Raw genomic sequence first — 18315 nt, 5'->3', positions numbered from 1 at the left:
CCTTTACCCATACTTGTATGCAGATATTATATTTTGATATTTTGCAGTGTAATACATCTATATGGGACATTTTGTGTCAATTGGGGGTTAGTGTTGGGCTTTTTTGTCTGGGTATTGAATCTGTGAATATGATTATTATATATATGAGATCATTTGGCTTTAATACTGTGTTTCTCAAGTATTTGTTGGGTTATATGGGATATACTATACAATATAGATAATCCTGTTTTGGATGTAACAGTATATTTAATAATAAGGAATATTTAGACAGGTAAAACTTTTTTATCGTTTTGTATACTGTCTCATGCCCCTCCTTTTTCTTCCCCTTTTTCCCTTGTCCCATTTCCCCCTTTTCCCCTCCTCTCTCTTTTCTTCCTTCCCCCTTCTTTTCCTCCTCTTTCTCTAATATTCATGGTTCATATTAACGGTTGCCAAAAATAACCGAGGGTTGGATCTCAGTATGTTGTATGACCTTATATACAATAATTTTATAACGTTATATTGTTTTTCTTTGTTCGTTTTTTCTTTGTTCATATGGTTTTGCATTGAAGTATTGTTGTGGTTTAAATCTATCTATCGGCCCTCTTGCAATATGGCCGCCGGAGCCTCAATTATACTGCGCATGCGCGCACTCCCCTCCCCTTGTGTGACGTATCCTGCCGACGTCGGGTGCCGGATCACGTGGGCCCATGTGTTTCCGGCCTCGTCACCAGTGGGGGGTGTGTCCGCAGGGGGGAGGGATGGACGGCGCGTGCTGCGGCATTTCCGGCAGGCGCATTTAAATAAGATGCATTTGGGGCTGATATTTATGCCCCCTGAGGAAGGAGCTTATTGCTCCGAAACGCGCGTCGGGGAAACGAGCGGACCTCCCGGTCATCCTGGAACCTCATTAAGGTAACAGTTTTGGGTCTTTACTTTTTAGGGCGGGTGATTTGCCTGCCGGTGCAGCACTGGTATTGTTTGCGGCACCATCTTCCGTCTTTCTATATATGTAAGATGTGGTTTATATGGACCGAGGGTAGCATTATTAATCTTGTTAACCCCTTTAGTTACCTCCTTTGGGGATAATGTATAGATTTATCCTGTATGATAGATTATGGGCATTGTCCCTCTTTATGTAAGATATATAATGCTCCTTATATGGAGTTTTAATACAGGAAATATATGCATTTATCTCGGTATATGATGGTTCAGGCTGACTGGGGTAGGTCCTGCTTGTATGAGCATTTATACTATTGCACTTTTTTGATTGTCCTTTGCACAGTTCCCCATTTTTTGTCCTGTCTTGTTCATAATTTAATAAAGAGATGTAATTTTATTACTATGGATCTATGGTCGCATTTTTCTACTGTGGTTTCCACAACTTTTGGTATACAGATATGATCTAGCACGGAGATACCACACCAAAAAATGTGTGGCCTGTATTCCAATTACAACTAGCTAGCTATATACGGCTAATATAGCCTACAGGTAGCAGCAGCAGCACCAGAACACAGGAAGGGAATGGACCCTTTTGATGTATACAATGATCTATATACACACACTGATGTATATAGAGCGACATACACTACCCTGCCTACTTAACACTGTAACCTATATACTCCGGAATTAGTCCTTAGAAGGACTGTTGCTTTAGCTGGATGTGAGTAGTTTAGAATGGTAGACCCCACACTATCTAATAAATCCCCAATTCTGACCCTATATTGGCAGCAGCTCTCCCTACACTATCTCAATCCAAAGCTGAATGCACTGAGCAGGGCGGCGTCAGGTCTCTTATACCCCTGATGATGCTGTGCGGCCTGCCAATCATTGCACGACCACAACAAAGATGGCTGTGGGATTTCATTGCCTGGCAGACAATCCCTGCAACATGATTTGGTCTCTAAAGTCCGCCAAAAATGCTGGGTGGAGATCCGAGTTCCCGTTGAGTAATCCCGGAAATGCTCGGTGCTCGCCAAGTACACCGAGTACCGTGATACTTGGGCGAGTAACAAGTAGTGGTGAGCATGTTCGCTCATCACTAGTAGGTATACAATGCCAAAGATTTAATTTCTTACATTACATGAGTGATAGCTATTGTACATTCTACAAAAGGTCATAAATCAGAAAATCAGACTGTATAGTCCTCCATACAGTATTATGAGTATTATGGGCACCACATAGCGCTCCATACAGAATAATATGCCCCATATATTGCTCCATACAGTATAATGATCCCCATATATTGTTCTATACAGAATAATGAGCCCCATGTATTGCTTCACACAGTACAATGAGCCCCATGTATTGCTCCATACAGTAGGAGTCACATATATTGCTTTATACAGTATAATGAACCCCATATATTGCTCCATACAGAATAATGAGCCCCATATATTGCTCCATACAGTATAATGAGCCCCATGTATTGCTCCATACAGAATAATGAGCCCCATATATTGCTCCATACAGTATAATGAGCCCCACATATTGCTCTATACAGAATAACTTGCCCAATATATTGCTCCATACAGTATAAGGAGCCCAATTTATTGCTCCATACAGTATTATGGGTACCACATAGTGTTCCATACAGTATAATGAGCCCCATATATTGCTTCTTACAGAATAAGGCCCATATAATGCTCCACACAGTATTATGGGTACCACATAGTGCTCCATACAGTACAATGAGCCCCATGTATTGATCCATACAGTATGAGCCCCATATATTGCTCCATACAGTATAATGAGCCCCATATAATGCTCCATACAGTATAATGAGCCCCATATATTGCACCATACAGAATAATAAGCCCCATATAATGCTCCACACAGTATTATGGGTACTACATAGTGCTCCATATAGTATAATGAGCCCCATGTATTGCTCTCTACAGTATAATGAGCCCCACATAATGCTCCAAAGAGTATAATGTGTCCCACATAATACTCCATCCAGTATAATGAGCCCCATACCTTGCTCCATACAGAATGGGCCCCATATAATGCTCCAAACAGAATATGATGGGCCCCATATAATGCTCCAAACAGTACATGATGGGCCCCATAAATTGATTCCAACTCCAAACAGAATGGGCCCTATGTAATGCTCCATATATAATGGGCCCCATATGAGGCTTCAGATATAAGGGGCCCCATATAATGCTCCATATAATATGGACCCCATATGATGCTCCATATATTACAGGCCCCATATGATGTTCCATATATAATGGGCCCTATATGATTCTCCATATATAATGGGCCCCATATGATGCTCCAGTATATAATGGGCCCCATATTATGCTTCAGTATAATGGGCCCCATATGATGCTCCAGTATATAATGGGCCCCATGTTATGCTTCAGTATAATGGGCCCCAAATGATGCTCCATATGATGCTCCAGTATATGATGGGCCCCATATATGCCTCAAAGCATTTAAAAAAATGAAACCCTCCCCTCTCCTCACAGGTTGCTGCTCTGCTCCAGACTCCTCAACTTCGGCTCTCTGCATTGTGACTGTTCAGGCAGAGGGAGCACAGAAGTGACGTCACTGCACCCTCTGACCTGAAACATCACAGTCAAAAGATGCCGCAGTGGAGGAACGGGAAGAGGTAAATATCGCAAATGCCAGGGTCCTGAGCAAGCGGGGAGGGGTGGACTCTTTGTTAGCCCATGTAGCAACATTTCAGTTCCACAGCAGAGAAAGGATATGTTATGGATCTGAAACTTTGCTTAATGGGCTAATAAAGAGTCCGTCACTTTTTTCACAACTTATCGGAGTGATTATATATATATAGCTGGGGGGCACAGATCACAGAGGTGCATATAGCTGAGGGGCACAGATCACAGGGGTACATATATCTGGGGGCACAGATCACAGGGGTGGATATAGCTGGGGGCACAGATCACAGGGGGTATATAGTTGGGGGCACAGATCACAGGGGGGCATATAGTTGGGGAGCAGAGGTCAGAGGGGTGCGTACAGCTGGGGGACACATCACAGGGGGGCTTAAAGTTGGAGGACTAAGATCACACGGGAGCATATAGCTGGGGGGCACAGATCACAGAGGTGCATATAGCTGAGGGGCACAGATCACAGGGGTACATATATCTGGGGGAACAGATCACAGGGGTGCATATAGCTGAGGGGCACAGATCGAGGGGCATATATCTGGGGGGGCACAGATCACAGGGGGGCATATAGCTGGGGGGCACAGATCACAGGGGGCTATAGTTGGAGGGCACAGATCACAGGGGGCATATAGTTGGGCACATAGCTGGGGGGCACAGATCACAGGGGGCATATAGTTGGGGGCACAGATCACAGGGGGGCATATAGATGGAGGGCACAGATTACAGGAGGCATATAGCTGGGGGGCACAAGATCACAAGGGGGCATATAGTTGGGGGGCACAGATCACAGGGGGCACATAGATGAGGAGCACAGAACACCAGACACAGAAATTACCTGCAGACAAGCACTGAGTGCCTCTTCTGGGACAGGAGAACGGGGGAGCACTGAGCGCTAACCCATCATTCATGTGCAGGCATCGTTCTGTAATGAACGCTGCATGCACTTGGGGGTTAAACGGCCAGCAGCTGGCAGGATACGGCTCCCGCCAGAGAATTGCGGACTATGGGGACTTGCCTGCGGGCCGCATGTGGTCCACGGGCCAGAGGTTCCCCACCCGCTTTAAAGGGCCAGCGGACCACTCAGCCATCAGCCCACCGGGCATCTGCCCGGCTGGGCAGATTAGCAATCCGGGCCTGGCATCCATTATGGACTGCAAAGATTTAATGTTTTTCTTGCCTTTTTGATATGTCCGGCGCCATTTTGCCTCATGGGGAGCTTTTCTGAGGTAGTGGTGTGTGTTGTGCAGGGGTCCTGTTCCTTGAGAGAAACCTCTTCATACACTCTGGGAGGTCTTCAGGTAGTTTGTCTTAGGTTTTGACATTGTTCTGTGCAATTAGGAAGCAGGAACCCCCAATGTAGAATGAAGGAGATACGGAGCTGTAATCACCAGCGTCTGTTCATGTGCGCACCTGAACCGGAAGTGACACAATGCTTTAACGCCTTTTTTTTTGCCGAATGGTCCATATTAGGGCTTGCATTTTGTGGGACGGTTTGGTGTTTTCATTTATACCATTTTATTTTACTTACAAATTTTTGATCGCTTTTTATTCATTTTTTTGTGAGTCACTATGTGTTTCATTATTTTTTTTACGGCGTTTGCCAAACGGAATAAATAGCAGGCCAGTCATATAGAGCTGGTCGTTCCAGACAAGGGAATGCCAATTATGTGTACTTTTTTAAAATTTATTTTTGTTTTAACACAAACACTGCATTTTGAGTGGCGAAATGTATTTTTGTGATTTGTGTGCGCTTTTTTGTGTTTTTTTTTAAACTTTTTTACATATTTTCTTCCACTTTTTTCACTGTGGGACATATATAATTTTTGCTTTGATCACTTGTCTCATACACTGCTGTACTCTTATACAGCAGTGCATGCGAACAGTTAGTGTCTCACTGACACAGCCTATGAAACACAGCTTATAGCAGGATCTCAAAGGCCACATAGTATCCATTGGGACCCGCGATTCTCCTTGTGGGGTTTCCAATGGTAACTAAGGCTGTCTTGTGACCCCTTTGTAAAAACTTAAATACATCTGTCGTGATTGATAGCGGTATTTAAGGGGTTATTTGGCCCCTATTGGTCACCAAAACTGGCTGGGCTGATGCCACAGGGTGTCAGCTGTCACACACAGCTGACACCCACAGGAATTGTCGCCTCTTGGCGGCGCTATACTGTTATTCCTCAGTGCTGTTAAAAAGCGGCGCTGAGGAATAAGTACCCTTGACAACAGCCGTTAAAAGGTATATCAGCGTCCGTTAAAGGGGTCATTCACTACTAGGACAACCCTTTCTTGATCAAAATGTTTGGGCCCCATAAAGTAATAAAACCTATACTCACGTCCTTCACCTGCACCGTTACCATAGTGTCACCACTCGCTCTCTCTGGGGTTCTCATGCGGTATTGTGACATGCCACCCAGGCGCCCAGTCAGTGCTGTCATCGCTGTCTCCGCCTTTGGACAAATCAAACATGATGAGGAAGTCTGGGCTGCAGCTGATCTCTGACTTCCTCTTCATGCTCAATTCGACAGGAGGTGGGGACAGTGATGCAGGTACTGTGAAAAATGAGGATGAATGAACTCATGGAGATCAACATCCAACACTGCGGAGACACCATCACATGTTTCTCAACGCAGTGATTCTAGAGCAATGCCCCCATCCCTTATGGGAAATATGCAAAAACATGCAAAACACAAGCCGCGGAGACACCATCTCGTTTCTCAATGCAAGCAATGACTAGCCAGGTCTTTCCCCGGGAAGGAACAACCACGGGAAGGGCAGTCTCCAGTGAAGGAAACCACCTAGGCCAAAACATGGTATCCATCCACAGACAGTTGTTTCGGGGTATTGCCCCTCATCAGTGTGGAGTAGGAAACTGGACAGTAGGAGCAATGCCTAGTAGAAGACTGTGAAAAATGAGGATGAATGAACTCATGGAGATCAACATCCAACACTGCGGAGACACTATCACATGTTTCTCAACCCAGTGATTCTAGAGCAATGCCCCCGTGATGCAGGTACTGACTGGGTGCTGGGTCACGTATCACAACACCGCATGAGAGCCCCGGAAGAGTGAGTGCTGACACTGTTGGAACAGTGCCAACCAGAGAGGCGAATATAGGCTCTATTATTTTATTGGAGCCAAGCGAGGGGTATGAGAAGAACTTGTCCAAGTGGTGGACAAATTCTTTAACACACAATTTAAATAATACATTTTTAACACCTCCATTTAAATAATACATTGTATTCTGATTATACATTTCCTTTAACAGCTTCTTCTCCAAACAATAATAGCTGTATAAATGTCGAGACATTACTTCCTTTTTATTATTTTTTTTATTGTGTTTTTAACAGATTATCAATAAACATTGGAATTTTTATATTCTGGATCTCTTCTTCTAGTCTGTTGATTATCATCATCAGATTGTTGTATATATGCTTTAGAGGTTGTCTGCTTTAGACAATCCTAATTTGATACAAGTGCATAATTAAAATAGGTTAGGTCATGATTACATGCAGAATTTCTGCAGCGTTTTTATTTGCAGCCAAAAGATGCTCTCTCAGTTTCTCTGCAGCATTACCACAGGCAAAACTAAGAACTACACAGTGTTTCTTGAAATAATTGGGCTGACTCTGCAAGGCTTCATTAAGATATCAGTGTTTTTTACATACACAAACAAATGGTACATGTGTCATCAGTTTGTTATCAGTGTTTTTCACGAATGGATAAATAAGAAAACTTCTCCCATACTTTGCAATGTTAAAAATGGACAGCACATGGACTGCTCATTCGTGCCATCTGTGTGCTACAAGTTTTTCATGGACACATAGACTTGTATTGCCATTTTTCATGTGTGCTGCTAGAAAAAAAAGACATGTCTCTGATTTTTTTCCACAGACACATGGTCCACGAAAGAACACATACTGTAAAAGTGAAGCAGCATAGATTATTCTGGGTCTCCTAAGAGGAGAGATACATACTTTGTGGCTTCTCTTTTCTTGGCTAAGTGAATATTAAAAGGGTTGTCCACTACTAGGACAACCACTTCTTGATCAAAATGTTTGTTCCGCATAAAAAAATAAAGCCTATAATCACCTCCCATGCTGACCCGTTCCCACGGTGTCGGCACTCGCAGTCCTGGTGCTTGCATGCAGTTGTATGACACGTCAAACCGGCACCCAGTCAGCACTGATTGGGCACTATCGTCACACATCACAACAAATGCATGCGAGCCCCAGGAGATGGAGTGCCGGGGCCAGCAATTGAGGTGAGTATGAGAAGAAGTTATCCAAGTAGTAGATAACTTCTTTAAACTTTGAGAGTCTTCAGTAGTTGATTATTTCCATCTTTTTAGTCAGCCATTAAACTAAGAGCAGCTTTCGAGACTACTCAGGTCTTCTCATAAGGCTCAGCATAATACAAAATCTGAAGAGTTACATATTTATACACAAAAGAAAAGTGCAGTAAAAAGACAAGTAACGGGAAGCAGAGCTATCAATTTTGGATGGGAAGAAACAGTGGTGACAGTAATTATTTTAGGAGTTCATAGATAAGGAGTGTGAAAGTTTTGTTATCCTCTGATTGAGGTCTGGTCCATGGTTGTGATGCCCACACGAGGTCTGAGGAGCACATTCCATAATTGAGGTAAAAAAAAAGTGTGTCAAATATCAACATCATAACTTTGTATTCCCTCACATTTCTGTCTCCCTGGGATGTGAAGTTTCCTTTCAATACTAGTAATTTCATGTCCATGATGCTCTGATCAGAGCTATAAAATAATTGGCCACAGGTAGATCTATTCATTTTTCATTTATGTAGCAATGAGATTTAATTTTTTTGCCCTGTCTCACACACACACAGACCCCCAATTGGACATTTTTTATACCTAATTAAGTACTATGGTGCAACGTAAAGTACCTGGGATCTTGTAGTACTGCTCTAGATTCACAACTCAGGACTTTCAGGACTCTCAAATGTTAATATTTTTCTATCTACCGGCTTACACAGTACAAACATATATTTTTCTTCAATACTTTAGTGCACCCATATTTAACAACCAAGCCATTATGGATTGCTCCTATTCTCTGGTCCCCTGATTAGCCCTTACATTAGGAGGGGCGAAACGCGTAGGGATGATGTTACTGGGACAAGATTCAGATAAGCTACCTACTATGTCTCTATTTGGGCATGCTTTTGTGATTTTAGGATTATTTGTTCCTAGATTAAATTGTGACATTGTATTCCTGCATTTAACAGGGACTATGAGTTATTTTGCAAGCTTTGACATTTGTATACGCAGAGTGGTTACAGTGTGGTACTGATTTAGTCCATAAGGACATTTGAGTGGTTACACATCATTGCATGAGCACATTTTTTTATTTTTTGAGGGAAAGCTTTTAGACTATGCTTACCATATGATCTAGGTAGTGAAATTCTTGGCAAACTAGTATTTTATATGGCCCAGTCTACGGGATAACTGGTTGGTCTAAGAATACCTCTCGATTGAGGGTCAGTTTATCGCCCTTTTTGATCCTAGAGATATATGTCTTTATACAAAAGAATAAGTGAGCTGCATTATAGTTCACCCAATCATTACATTGCCTTACCACAAGAGCATTATTTCACTTGTGCTTTTTCTTCAAAACTATTCCTCATTGGCCACTCAGCTTTTAATATGTGTCAGGTGTTGGTTTTTTTCTAGGTTGGTTTTGAAATGTATGGTTTCATTATGTTTTGTCTGTAGACCTTTATCTTTATGGGACTACTTTTATAACTATTAAAAGAAATAACATTATTAGTTTTATTGATACTAAGAGGATATACTACAATATCCTGATTGGGAGGGTATATACCGCTTTCAAAACTTACCTTGTTTCGGGTGCTATTAGTAAAATATCTGTGTCTACACATCTAGCTTATTCAATAAAGTAAATTTAATGAAATTTTATGGGTTTCTCTTTATGGTGGAGCAACTTAGTATACCCATCTGTTAGTAAATAATTTAGGTCTTCCAGTAAAAAGATAAGTAACGTGAAGCAGAACTATCAATATTGGATGGGAAGAAACAGTGGTGACAGTAATTTTTTTAGGAGTTCATAGATAAGGAGTGTGAACGTTTTATTATCCTCGGATTGAGGTCTGGTCTATGGTTGTGATGCCCCCACGAGGTCTGAGGAGCACATTCCTTAATTGATGTAAAAAAAAAATAAATCCATGTGACACATGCATTCCTGCACTGAGTGTGTCAAATATCATCATAACTTTGTATTCCCTCACATTTCTGTCTCCCTGGGATGTGAAGTTTCCTTTCAATACTAGTAATTTCATGTCCATGATGCCGTGATCAGAGCTATAAAATATTTGGCCACAGGTAGATCTATTTTTTTCATTTGTTATGTAGCAATGAGATTTCATTTTTTGCCCTGTCTCACACACACATACAGACCCCCAATTAGACATTTTCATACATAATTAAGTACTATGGTGCAACGTAAAGTACGTGGGATCTTGTAGTACTGATCTAGATTCACAACTCAGGACTTTCAGGACTCTCAAATTTTAATATTTTTCTATCTACCGGCTAACACAGTACAAACATATATTTTTCTTCAATACTTTAGTGACCTTATTAAAAAAATGTGATTTCTAAACAAGACCTTGAACTGTTGTACAAATTGGTATGGATTCAGATTAATGGGCCTACTGAAATGTATCACAAAATGTTAGGGATGTGTTCTATTTTTACAGATTTGAAAAACAAATTTCTGCAATTATAGTAGGCCATATTTAATGAACGGACAAAATTGAACCATTCAGTTTGTAACAGATATAATATACCAGAATTTTTGTTTAGAATTTTTAAAGTTATATAGCAAGAAATAACCTTGGGATGAAGTAACAAATTCCAATTCTTCATATTCGTTACACATTCTCTTGATAACATCAATTTGTTCCAAGGCTAGCCTTACTGCATCTTTGTCTTGGGCACTGCACAACACATATGCTGACCAGAACTAGGGAAAAAAAAACAAAAAAACACAAATTTTAGCTTATATCATTTTTTTTTAATAACATACATGCTTTGAAACCTCTATTGGCAAACCAGAAAAGCTCTCGGAGTGTAGAGACTCCAAGAGGCAAAATGACAAATAAATGACTGATTTTAAGGTGGTTCAGGACATAGCGCTCTTATCCAGAAAGTATATTTACTTATGTTACACTTCATAACTGCACTTTATGCCATGTGGTACCTATATATTTTTTGTGTTGGCCAGAGACCTTTGTGCATAGATTGGTTGTAGTTCTGGCCTCTTATCCTGGTGAGCCTGTTTGATTACGATCACTGGGTTTTGGCCGTTGCAGCTGAAAAGAGGAAATCGGAAAAACCGCGCGCCTATCGGCGCGTGAATTTTGGCTCATCTTTCATCGTTTTTAAGAAATCTCAAGATGGAAGAGGCCAGGAGCCATTTGGTGAGCTGCATTTCTTGCTACATGTTCACAGACTTACCAGTGGAAAAGCCAAATTTCACATGCCACAAATGCAAGCTTGTGTCCCTGTTGGAGGAAAAGTTGCAAAATCTCGAAGAGAGGTTGGCTACGTTGAAGATCATTAAGGAAGGTGAAGAGTTCTTGGACAGAGCAGAATTATCTCTTCATGTTACAGAAAGAGAAGAAATTCGAAGTGCACCTGAAGAAACAGAGGAATGGAGACATGTGACCCAGAGAAGCAGGAGGATCAGGAGGCAGTCAGCACCCATACTGCTCAGAAACCTGTACCAGGCTCTCACGCAGGAAAACGATGAAGAAATACATCAGGATAAGACTTTGCCAACAAACAGCAACCTTGTACGCCTTCAGAGTCCTCCTGGATGGAGAAAGAAAAATGTTGTGAAGAAGAAACGGAGAGTGGTGGTCATGGGGGATTCCCTGTTGAGAGGAACAGAGGCCGCTATCTGCAGACCGGATATAACTTCAAGAGAAATGTGCTGTCTTCCAGGTGCAAAAATTAAAGATGTGTCTGACAGGATATCAGGACTCTTCAGACCTACAGATGACTACCCATTCCTGCTACTACATGTGGGGACAAATGACACCGCAAGAAACGACCTGGAAACCATCTGCAGAGACTTTGAAGACTTAGGCAAGAAAGTGAAAGAACTGGGAGCGCAGGTGGTCTTCTCTTCCATCCTCCCAGTGGATGGCCATGGAACAAGGAGGTGGAATAAGATTCTGCAGGTGAACAACTGGCTACGTCGATGGTGCCGTCAGCAACGATTTGGATTTCTGGATCACGGAGTGAACTACTTATACGATGGACTACTTGCTAGAGATGGGGTGCACCTTACGAAGACTGGAAAGCATGTATTTGGAAGTCGCCTTGCTACACTTGTAAGGAGAGCTTTAAACTAGAACAACATGGGAAGGGAAGCAAAAGACCAGAAAAAGCCATACACCTGACAAATGCTATTGAGAACTCTGCTAATAGAAGTGGAAAGGAAGAACAGAGTCAGCATGGGTTTGTAACTAATAAGTCATGTCAGACTAACTTAATTTCCTTCTATGACGGTATCACTGATTGGGTGGATCAAGGAAATGCTGTAGATATAGTATATCTTGACTTCAGCAAAGCATTTGACAAAGTCTCTCATACAATCCTTATTAAAAAAATGATTAAGTATGGAATGGACAAGGCAACTGTTAGGTGGATTCATAACTGGCTTAGTGATCGGACCCAAAGAGTGGTCGTAAATGGCTGCACATCCAGTTGGAAGAATGTCTCAAGTGGGGTACCACAGGGCTCTGTCCTGGGCCCTGTATTGTTCAACATCTTTATCAACGATTTAGATGAAGGAATTGAGGGTAAACTGATTAAATTTGCTGATGACACAAAGCTAGGAGGGATAGCTAATACTAGAGAAGAGAGAGAGAGGATTCAAAAAGATTTAAATAAACTGGAGAAGTGGGCAGCAACAAACAGAATGGTTTTTAACAGGGAGAAATGCAAAGTACTACATCTGGGCAATAAAAATGGAAAAAGCATATATAGAATGGGAGGAATAGGGCTAAGTGACAGCACATGTGAAAAAGACTTGGGTATACTAATAGATCACAGACTGAATATGAGTCAACAGTGTGATGCAGCAGCAAAAAAGGCAAATTCAATTCTAGGATGTATTAACAGAAGCATACAGTCTAGATCACGTGAAGTCATTATTTCCCTCTACTCCTCTTTGGTCAGACCTCATCTGGAATATTGTGTCCAGTTTTGGGCACCACATTTTAAAAAAGACATCAACAAACTGGAGCAAGTTCAGAAAAGAGCGACCAGAATGGTGACCGGTCTGCAAACCCTGTCTTATGAGGAAAGGTTGCAGGATTTGGGAATGTTTAGTTTGCAAAAGAGAAGACTGAGAGGAGACTTAATAGCTGTCTACAAATATCTAAAGGGCTGTCACATTGTAGAAGGATCAACTTTATTCTCATTTGCACAAGGAAAGACTAGAAGCAATGGGATGAAACTGAATGGGAGGAGACACAGATTAGATATTAGAAAAAACTTTTTGACAGTTAGAGTGATCAATGAGTGGAACAGGCTGCCACGTGAAGTGGTGAGTTCTCCTTCAATGGAAGTCTTCAAACAGAGGCTGGACAGACATCTGACTGGGATGATTTAGCGAATCCTGCTTTGAGCAGGGGGTTGGACCAGATGGCCCAGGAGGTCCCTTCCAACTCTACGATTCTATGATTCTATGATTCTAACAAAGACGAAAGAATCTAATTAATAAAAATATTGGAGAAAGAGAAACCAATCACAAACTAAAATGTTTCTATACTAATGCACAAAGCATGGGCAACAAACAAGGAGAATTGGAACTACTAACACAGGAAAAGAAATATGATGTCATTGGAATCACTGAAACTTGGTGGGACGATACACATGATTGGAATACAAGACTAGAAGGATACAACTTATTTGCAAGAAACAGACTTGATAAACGAGGAGGAGGTGTTGCATTGTATGTTAGAAACGCGTATATCTGCACAGAGATTGAAGCTTCAGAGACTGGGAGTTCTGTGGAAACTGTTTGGGTAAGAATACAAGGACAGAACAATGGAAAGGACGCCATTGTAGGCATTTACTACAGGCCGCCTGTGCAAGCTGAAGATATGGATGAACTCTTTATGCATCAAATGGCCAAGTTCTCCAAAAAATATGACATAGTTGTCATGGGAGATTTCAACTATCCAGACATTTGTTGGGAATCTCTCTCAGGCAAAACTAACAGGTCAAGAAAATTCTTATCCTCTCTTGCTGACAACTTTATCTTCCAAAAGGTAGGGGAGAAAACAAGGGGAACTGCTACCTTGGATCTAATCCTTATAAACAGGGAGGAAATGGTTGAGGAGGTAAAAGTGGCTGGAACCCTAGGAGGTAGCGACCATGCTATTTTAGAATTTTGGATAACTAGAGGCGGAAGACCTGTGAAGACTCAGACGTCAAGGTTAGATTTCAGAAAGGCAGATTTTAAGGGATTCAGAAAGATAATTGGAGGGATCCAATGGCTGGATATCCTTAAAGACAAAAATGTCCAGGAAGGATGGGAAATCTTGAAAAATGAAATTCTCAAAGCACAGTTGTTAACAATTCCGAAAAGAGGGAAGAATAGGAAGCATTTAAGGAAACTAGGATGGGTGAACACAGAACTTAAGCACATGCTAAAAAGGAAGAAAAAAATGTTTATAAAATGGAAAGAGGGAGGCATATCTAAAGAAGAATATAATGCTGTCTGCAGAATCTGCAGGGCACAAATCAGATTAGCTAAAGCTGAAAATGAATTGAGGCTTGCAAGAGATGTCAAAAGCAATAATAAAGGATTTTGGGGATATGTCAAAAGTAAAAGAAAAGTCAAAGATGCTGTAGGATTTTTACAGGATGAAAATGATGAAATGGTAAGACAGGATGTTGAGAAGGCTGAACTTTTAAATTCCTATTTTGCATCTGTTTTCTCTCAGAAAGGAAATGTAACACCAACTGTTATTCACTGTCCTATTAAGGGAATAGAAGAATCCAGGATATCTATAAACAGAAAGATAGTGAGGAAACACTTAGCTAACCTAAATGAATTCAAGTCTCCAGGTCCAGATGAATTACACCCCAGAGTACTGAAGGAGATAGCAGAAGAAATTTCTGAACCACTCTCCATAATCTTTGAAAATTCTTGGAGAACAGGAGAAGTGCCAGAAGACTGGAGAAGAGCAAATGTTGTTCCTATCTTCAAAAAGGAGAAGAAGGTGGACCCAGGCAACTATAGGCCGGTGAGTCTGACTTCTATACCAGGAAAGATCTTTGAACAAATTATTAAACAACATGTAAGTCAATACCTGGATAAGAATGAAGTGATCAAACAGAGTCAGCATGGGTTTGTAACTAATAAGTCATGTCAGACTAACTTAATTTCCTTCTATGACGGTATCACTGATTGGGTGGATCAAGGAAATGCTGTAGATATAGTATATCTTGACTTCAGCAAAGCATTTGACAAAGTCTCTCATACAATCCTTATTGAAAAAATGACTAAGTATGGAATGGACAAGGCAACTGTTAGGTGGATTCATAGCTGGCTTAGTGATCGGACCCAAAGAGTGGTCGTAAATGGCTGCACATCCAGTTGGAAGAATGTCTCAAGTGGGGTACCACAGGGCTCTGTCCTGGGCCCTGTATTGTTCAACATCTTTATCAACGATTTAGATGAAGGAATTGAGGGTAAACTGATTAAATTTGCTGATGACACAAAGCTAGGAGGGATAGAATCATAGAATCATAGAATCGTAGAGTTGGAAGGGACCTCCTGGGCCATCTGGTCCAACCCCCTGCTCAAAGCAGGATTCGCTAAATCATCCCAGTCAGATGTCTGTCCAGCCTCTGTTTGAAGACTTCCATTGAAGGAGAACTCACCACTTCTCGTGGCAGCCTGTTCCACTCATTGATCACTCTAACTGTCAAAAAGTTTTTTCTAATATCTAATCTGTGTCTCTTCCCATTTAGTTTCATCCCATTGCTTCTAGTCTTTCCTTGTGCAAATGAGAATAAAGTTGATCCTTCTACAATGTGACAGCCCTTTAGATATTTGTAGACAGCTATTAAGTCTCCTCTCAGTCTTCTCTTTTGCAAACTAAACATTCCCAAATCCTGCAACCTTTCCTCATAAGACAGGGTTTGCAGACCGGTCACCATTCTGGTCGCTCTTTTCTGAACTTGCTCCAGTTTGTTGATGTCTTTTTTAAAATGTGGTGCCCAAAACTGGACACAATATTCCAGATGAGGTCTGACCAATATAGCTAATACTAGAGAAGAGAGAGAGAGGATTCAAAAAGATTTAAATAAACTGGAGAAGTGGGCAGTAACTAACAGAATGGTTTTTAACAGGGAGAAATGCAAAGTACTACATCTGGGCAATAAAAATGAAAAAAGCATATATAGAATGGGAGGAATAGGGCTAAGTGACAGCACATGTGAAAAAGACTTGGGTATACTAATAGATCACAGACTGAATATGAGTCAACAGTGTGATGCAGCAGCAAAAAAGGCAAATGCAGTTCTAGGATGTATTAACAGAAGCATACAGTCTAGATCACGTGAAGTCATTATTTCCCTCTACTCTTTGGTCAGACCTCATCTGGAATATTGTGTCCAGTTTTGGGCACCACATTTTAAAAAAGACATCAACAAACTGGAGCAAGTTCAGAAAAGAGCGACCAGAATGGTGACCGGTCTGCAAACCCTGTCTTATGAGGAAAGGTTGCAGGATTTGGGAATGTTTAGTTTGCAAAAGAGAAGACTGAGAGGAGACTTAATTGCTGTCTACAAATATCTAAAGGGCCGTCACATTGTAGAAGGATCAACTTTATTCTCATTTGCACAAGGAAAGACTAGAAGCAATGGGATGAAACTGAATGGGAGGAGACACAGATTAGATATTAGAAAAAACTTTTTGACAGTTAGAGTGATCAATGAGTGGAACAGGCTGCCACGAGAAGTGGTGAGTTCTCCTTCAATGGAAGTCTTCAAACAGAGGCTGGACAGACATCTGACTGGGATGATTTAGCGAATCCTGCTTTGAGCAGGGGGTTGGACCAGATGGCCCAGGAGGTCCCTTCCAACTCTACGATTCTATGATTCTATGATTCTATGATTTATGTGTATAGCACCAAATGTTTTGTGTCGTTCCTTGTGTTTTGCATTGAAGGCTTATTTATATTGTACCTTTTTATAATACAGTCTAGTGTGCACCGCAATTATTCGCATAACTCTTGGGCCCCGATTCATCAAAGAAGAGGTACACAACTCTTATTTTATCTGGTACATCTGAAAAGTCGGGTGCGACTCAGTCTGCCTCACTACAGTCAGGGTCTGGAATAAGATTTCGGGAGTAGGACATGCTTCAGTTCATTAGGAATTTGGCAAGCTGTGATCTCACACCCTAGATGTGCACATTTTGGAGGAGCTGGCCGAAACTGGAGTGAAAACGACAACATTTTGGAACTCAAAGTGTTTTACGCTACATTTCTGTTGAAAACACTTTGATGAATCGGTACCTTGGTCTTTTTTGCAATGGTACATGTGTTTTGCTATGCAAGTATCTAGGACCTAGGGATTATATTTGGGTTTTGCCTGTCAATTTGCTACATGTATACAGGGGAAAATGTTAATGTTCACAGAGATGAATCTCTACTAATGCAGAGGTATAGTGAAAATTAGCATATACACTTTATTAGCTAGTATCCCCACAAAGGATACTAGAAATAAAAAATAAAGCTTCAAAAGAGAGGAAAGGTGGCACTCTGTGTCCCATAAAAACATATTTTATTGTCTTCTGCACCTGCATTCTCCTGCATCTATGTTTTAATGATTGAGCAATAATATATGTTTTTATGCGACAGAAAGTGCTGCCTTTTCTCTGTGAAGTTTCACGAAAATCTCACTTTTGGTGAAGCACCCAGAGTTCCTGAATAATCACAAGGTGTGTGACGTTATGCTTTCAAGTCATGTGAGTTATGGATGGCGCTATTTTGTTTTGTTCTTTTTGTGCAATAAAAAATTAACAAGTTTTATTCAGCTCTTAAACAACTATTCTATGATGTGGCCAGTGTGCCATATAAAAACTGGTCCTCTATAATGCTCATTGTCATTGTAAGACAGCGCTTACTGCGTGCATTGGGGGACACTAGCTTGGCAACGGGATGAAGGCACACGGGCACGTTTTTCTCAGAAAACAGTCTATTTGGGTTTATTTTTGTCAGCATAAACTGCCATGTTACACATCACATACATAGCAGTCACTAAACACGCCAGACTTCTCACTTTGTCCCGTTACCATGGGTGACCGCACACTGAACAGTTCATTTCATATATCAAAGGAACTTAATAACACCGACGGTCTGTTCCAATGGCAGATACTTCTCAGCCATTATTATAACCCCCTTTCCTGGAGTTACCTTCCTGGAGCTCCTACTCTGCACACTGACCTCCTGTCAGTCCTGGTTCCCAGGGAAGCTGCTGAATTGGGATCACCATCCCGGACAATGCCTTGCTCACCAGGCCACTTAACAGTTCCAGACCCTCAGACGGAAGGTAGCTTCCCCAATGCAGTCCCGTCATGGACTCTGCCAGTCCATGGTCCCGCCCTGTGCTCT

At 41.4% G+C, this 18315-nt stretch overlaps 1 protein-coding gene across 2 annotated transcripts in view; it reads right to left on the bottom strand.

The window, feature by feature from the left end:
* LOC141053741 (dipeptidase 2-like) overlaps positions 1–18315 on the bottom strand; it is a 682167-nt gene that overhangs the window by 521356 nt on the left and 142496 nt on the right. For both annotated transcript variants that reach the window (XM_073550795.1, XM_073550796.1), the window contains one exon: positions 10505–10634. In XM_073550795.1, the coding sequence (XP_073406896.1) occupies positions 10505–10634 (130 nt within the window). The remainder of the gene's footprint in view (positions 1–10504; positions 10635–18315) is intronic.

The sequence above is a fragment of the Dendrobates tinctorius genome, unplaced genomic scaffold (genome assembly GCF_039654945.1).
Source record: "Dendrobates tinctorius isolate UK_male_01 unplaced genomic scaffold, ASM3965494v1 ptg000170l, whole genome shotgun sequence".
In the NCBI taxonomy this organism is placed as follows: Eukaryota; Metazoa; Chordata; class Amphibia; order Anura; family Dendrobatidae; genus Dendrobates; species Dendrobates tinctorius.
This window is presented reverse-complemented; position numbering and strand designations above follow the sequence as displayed.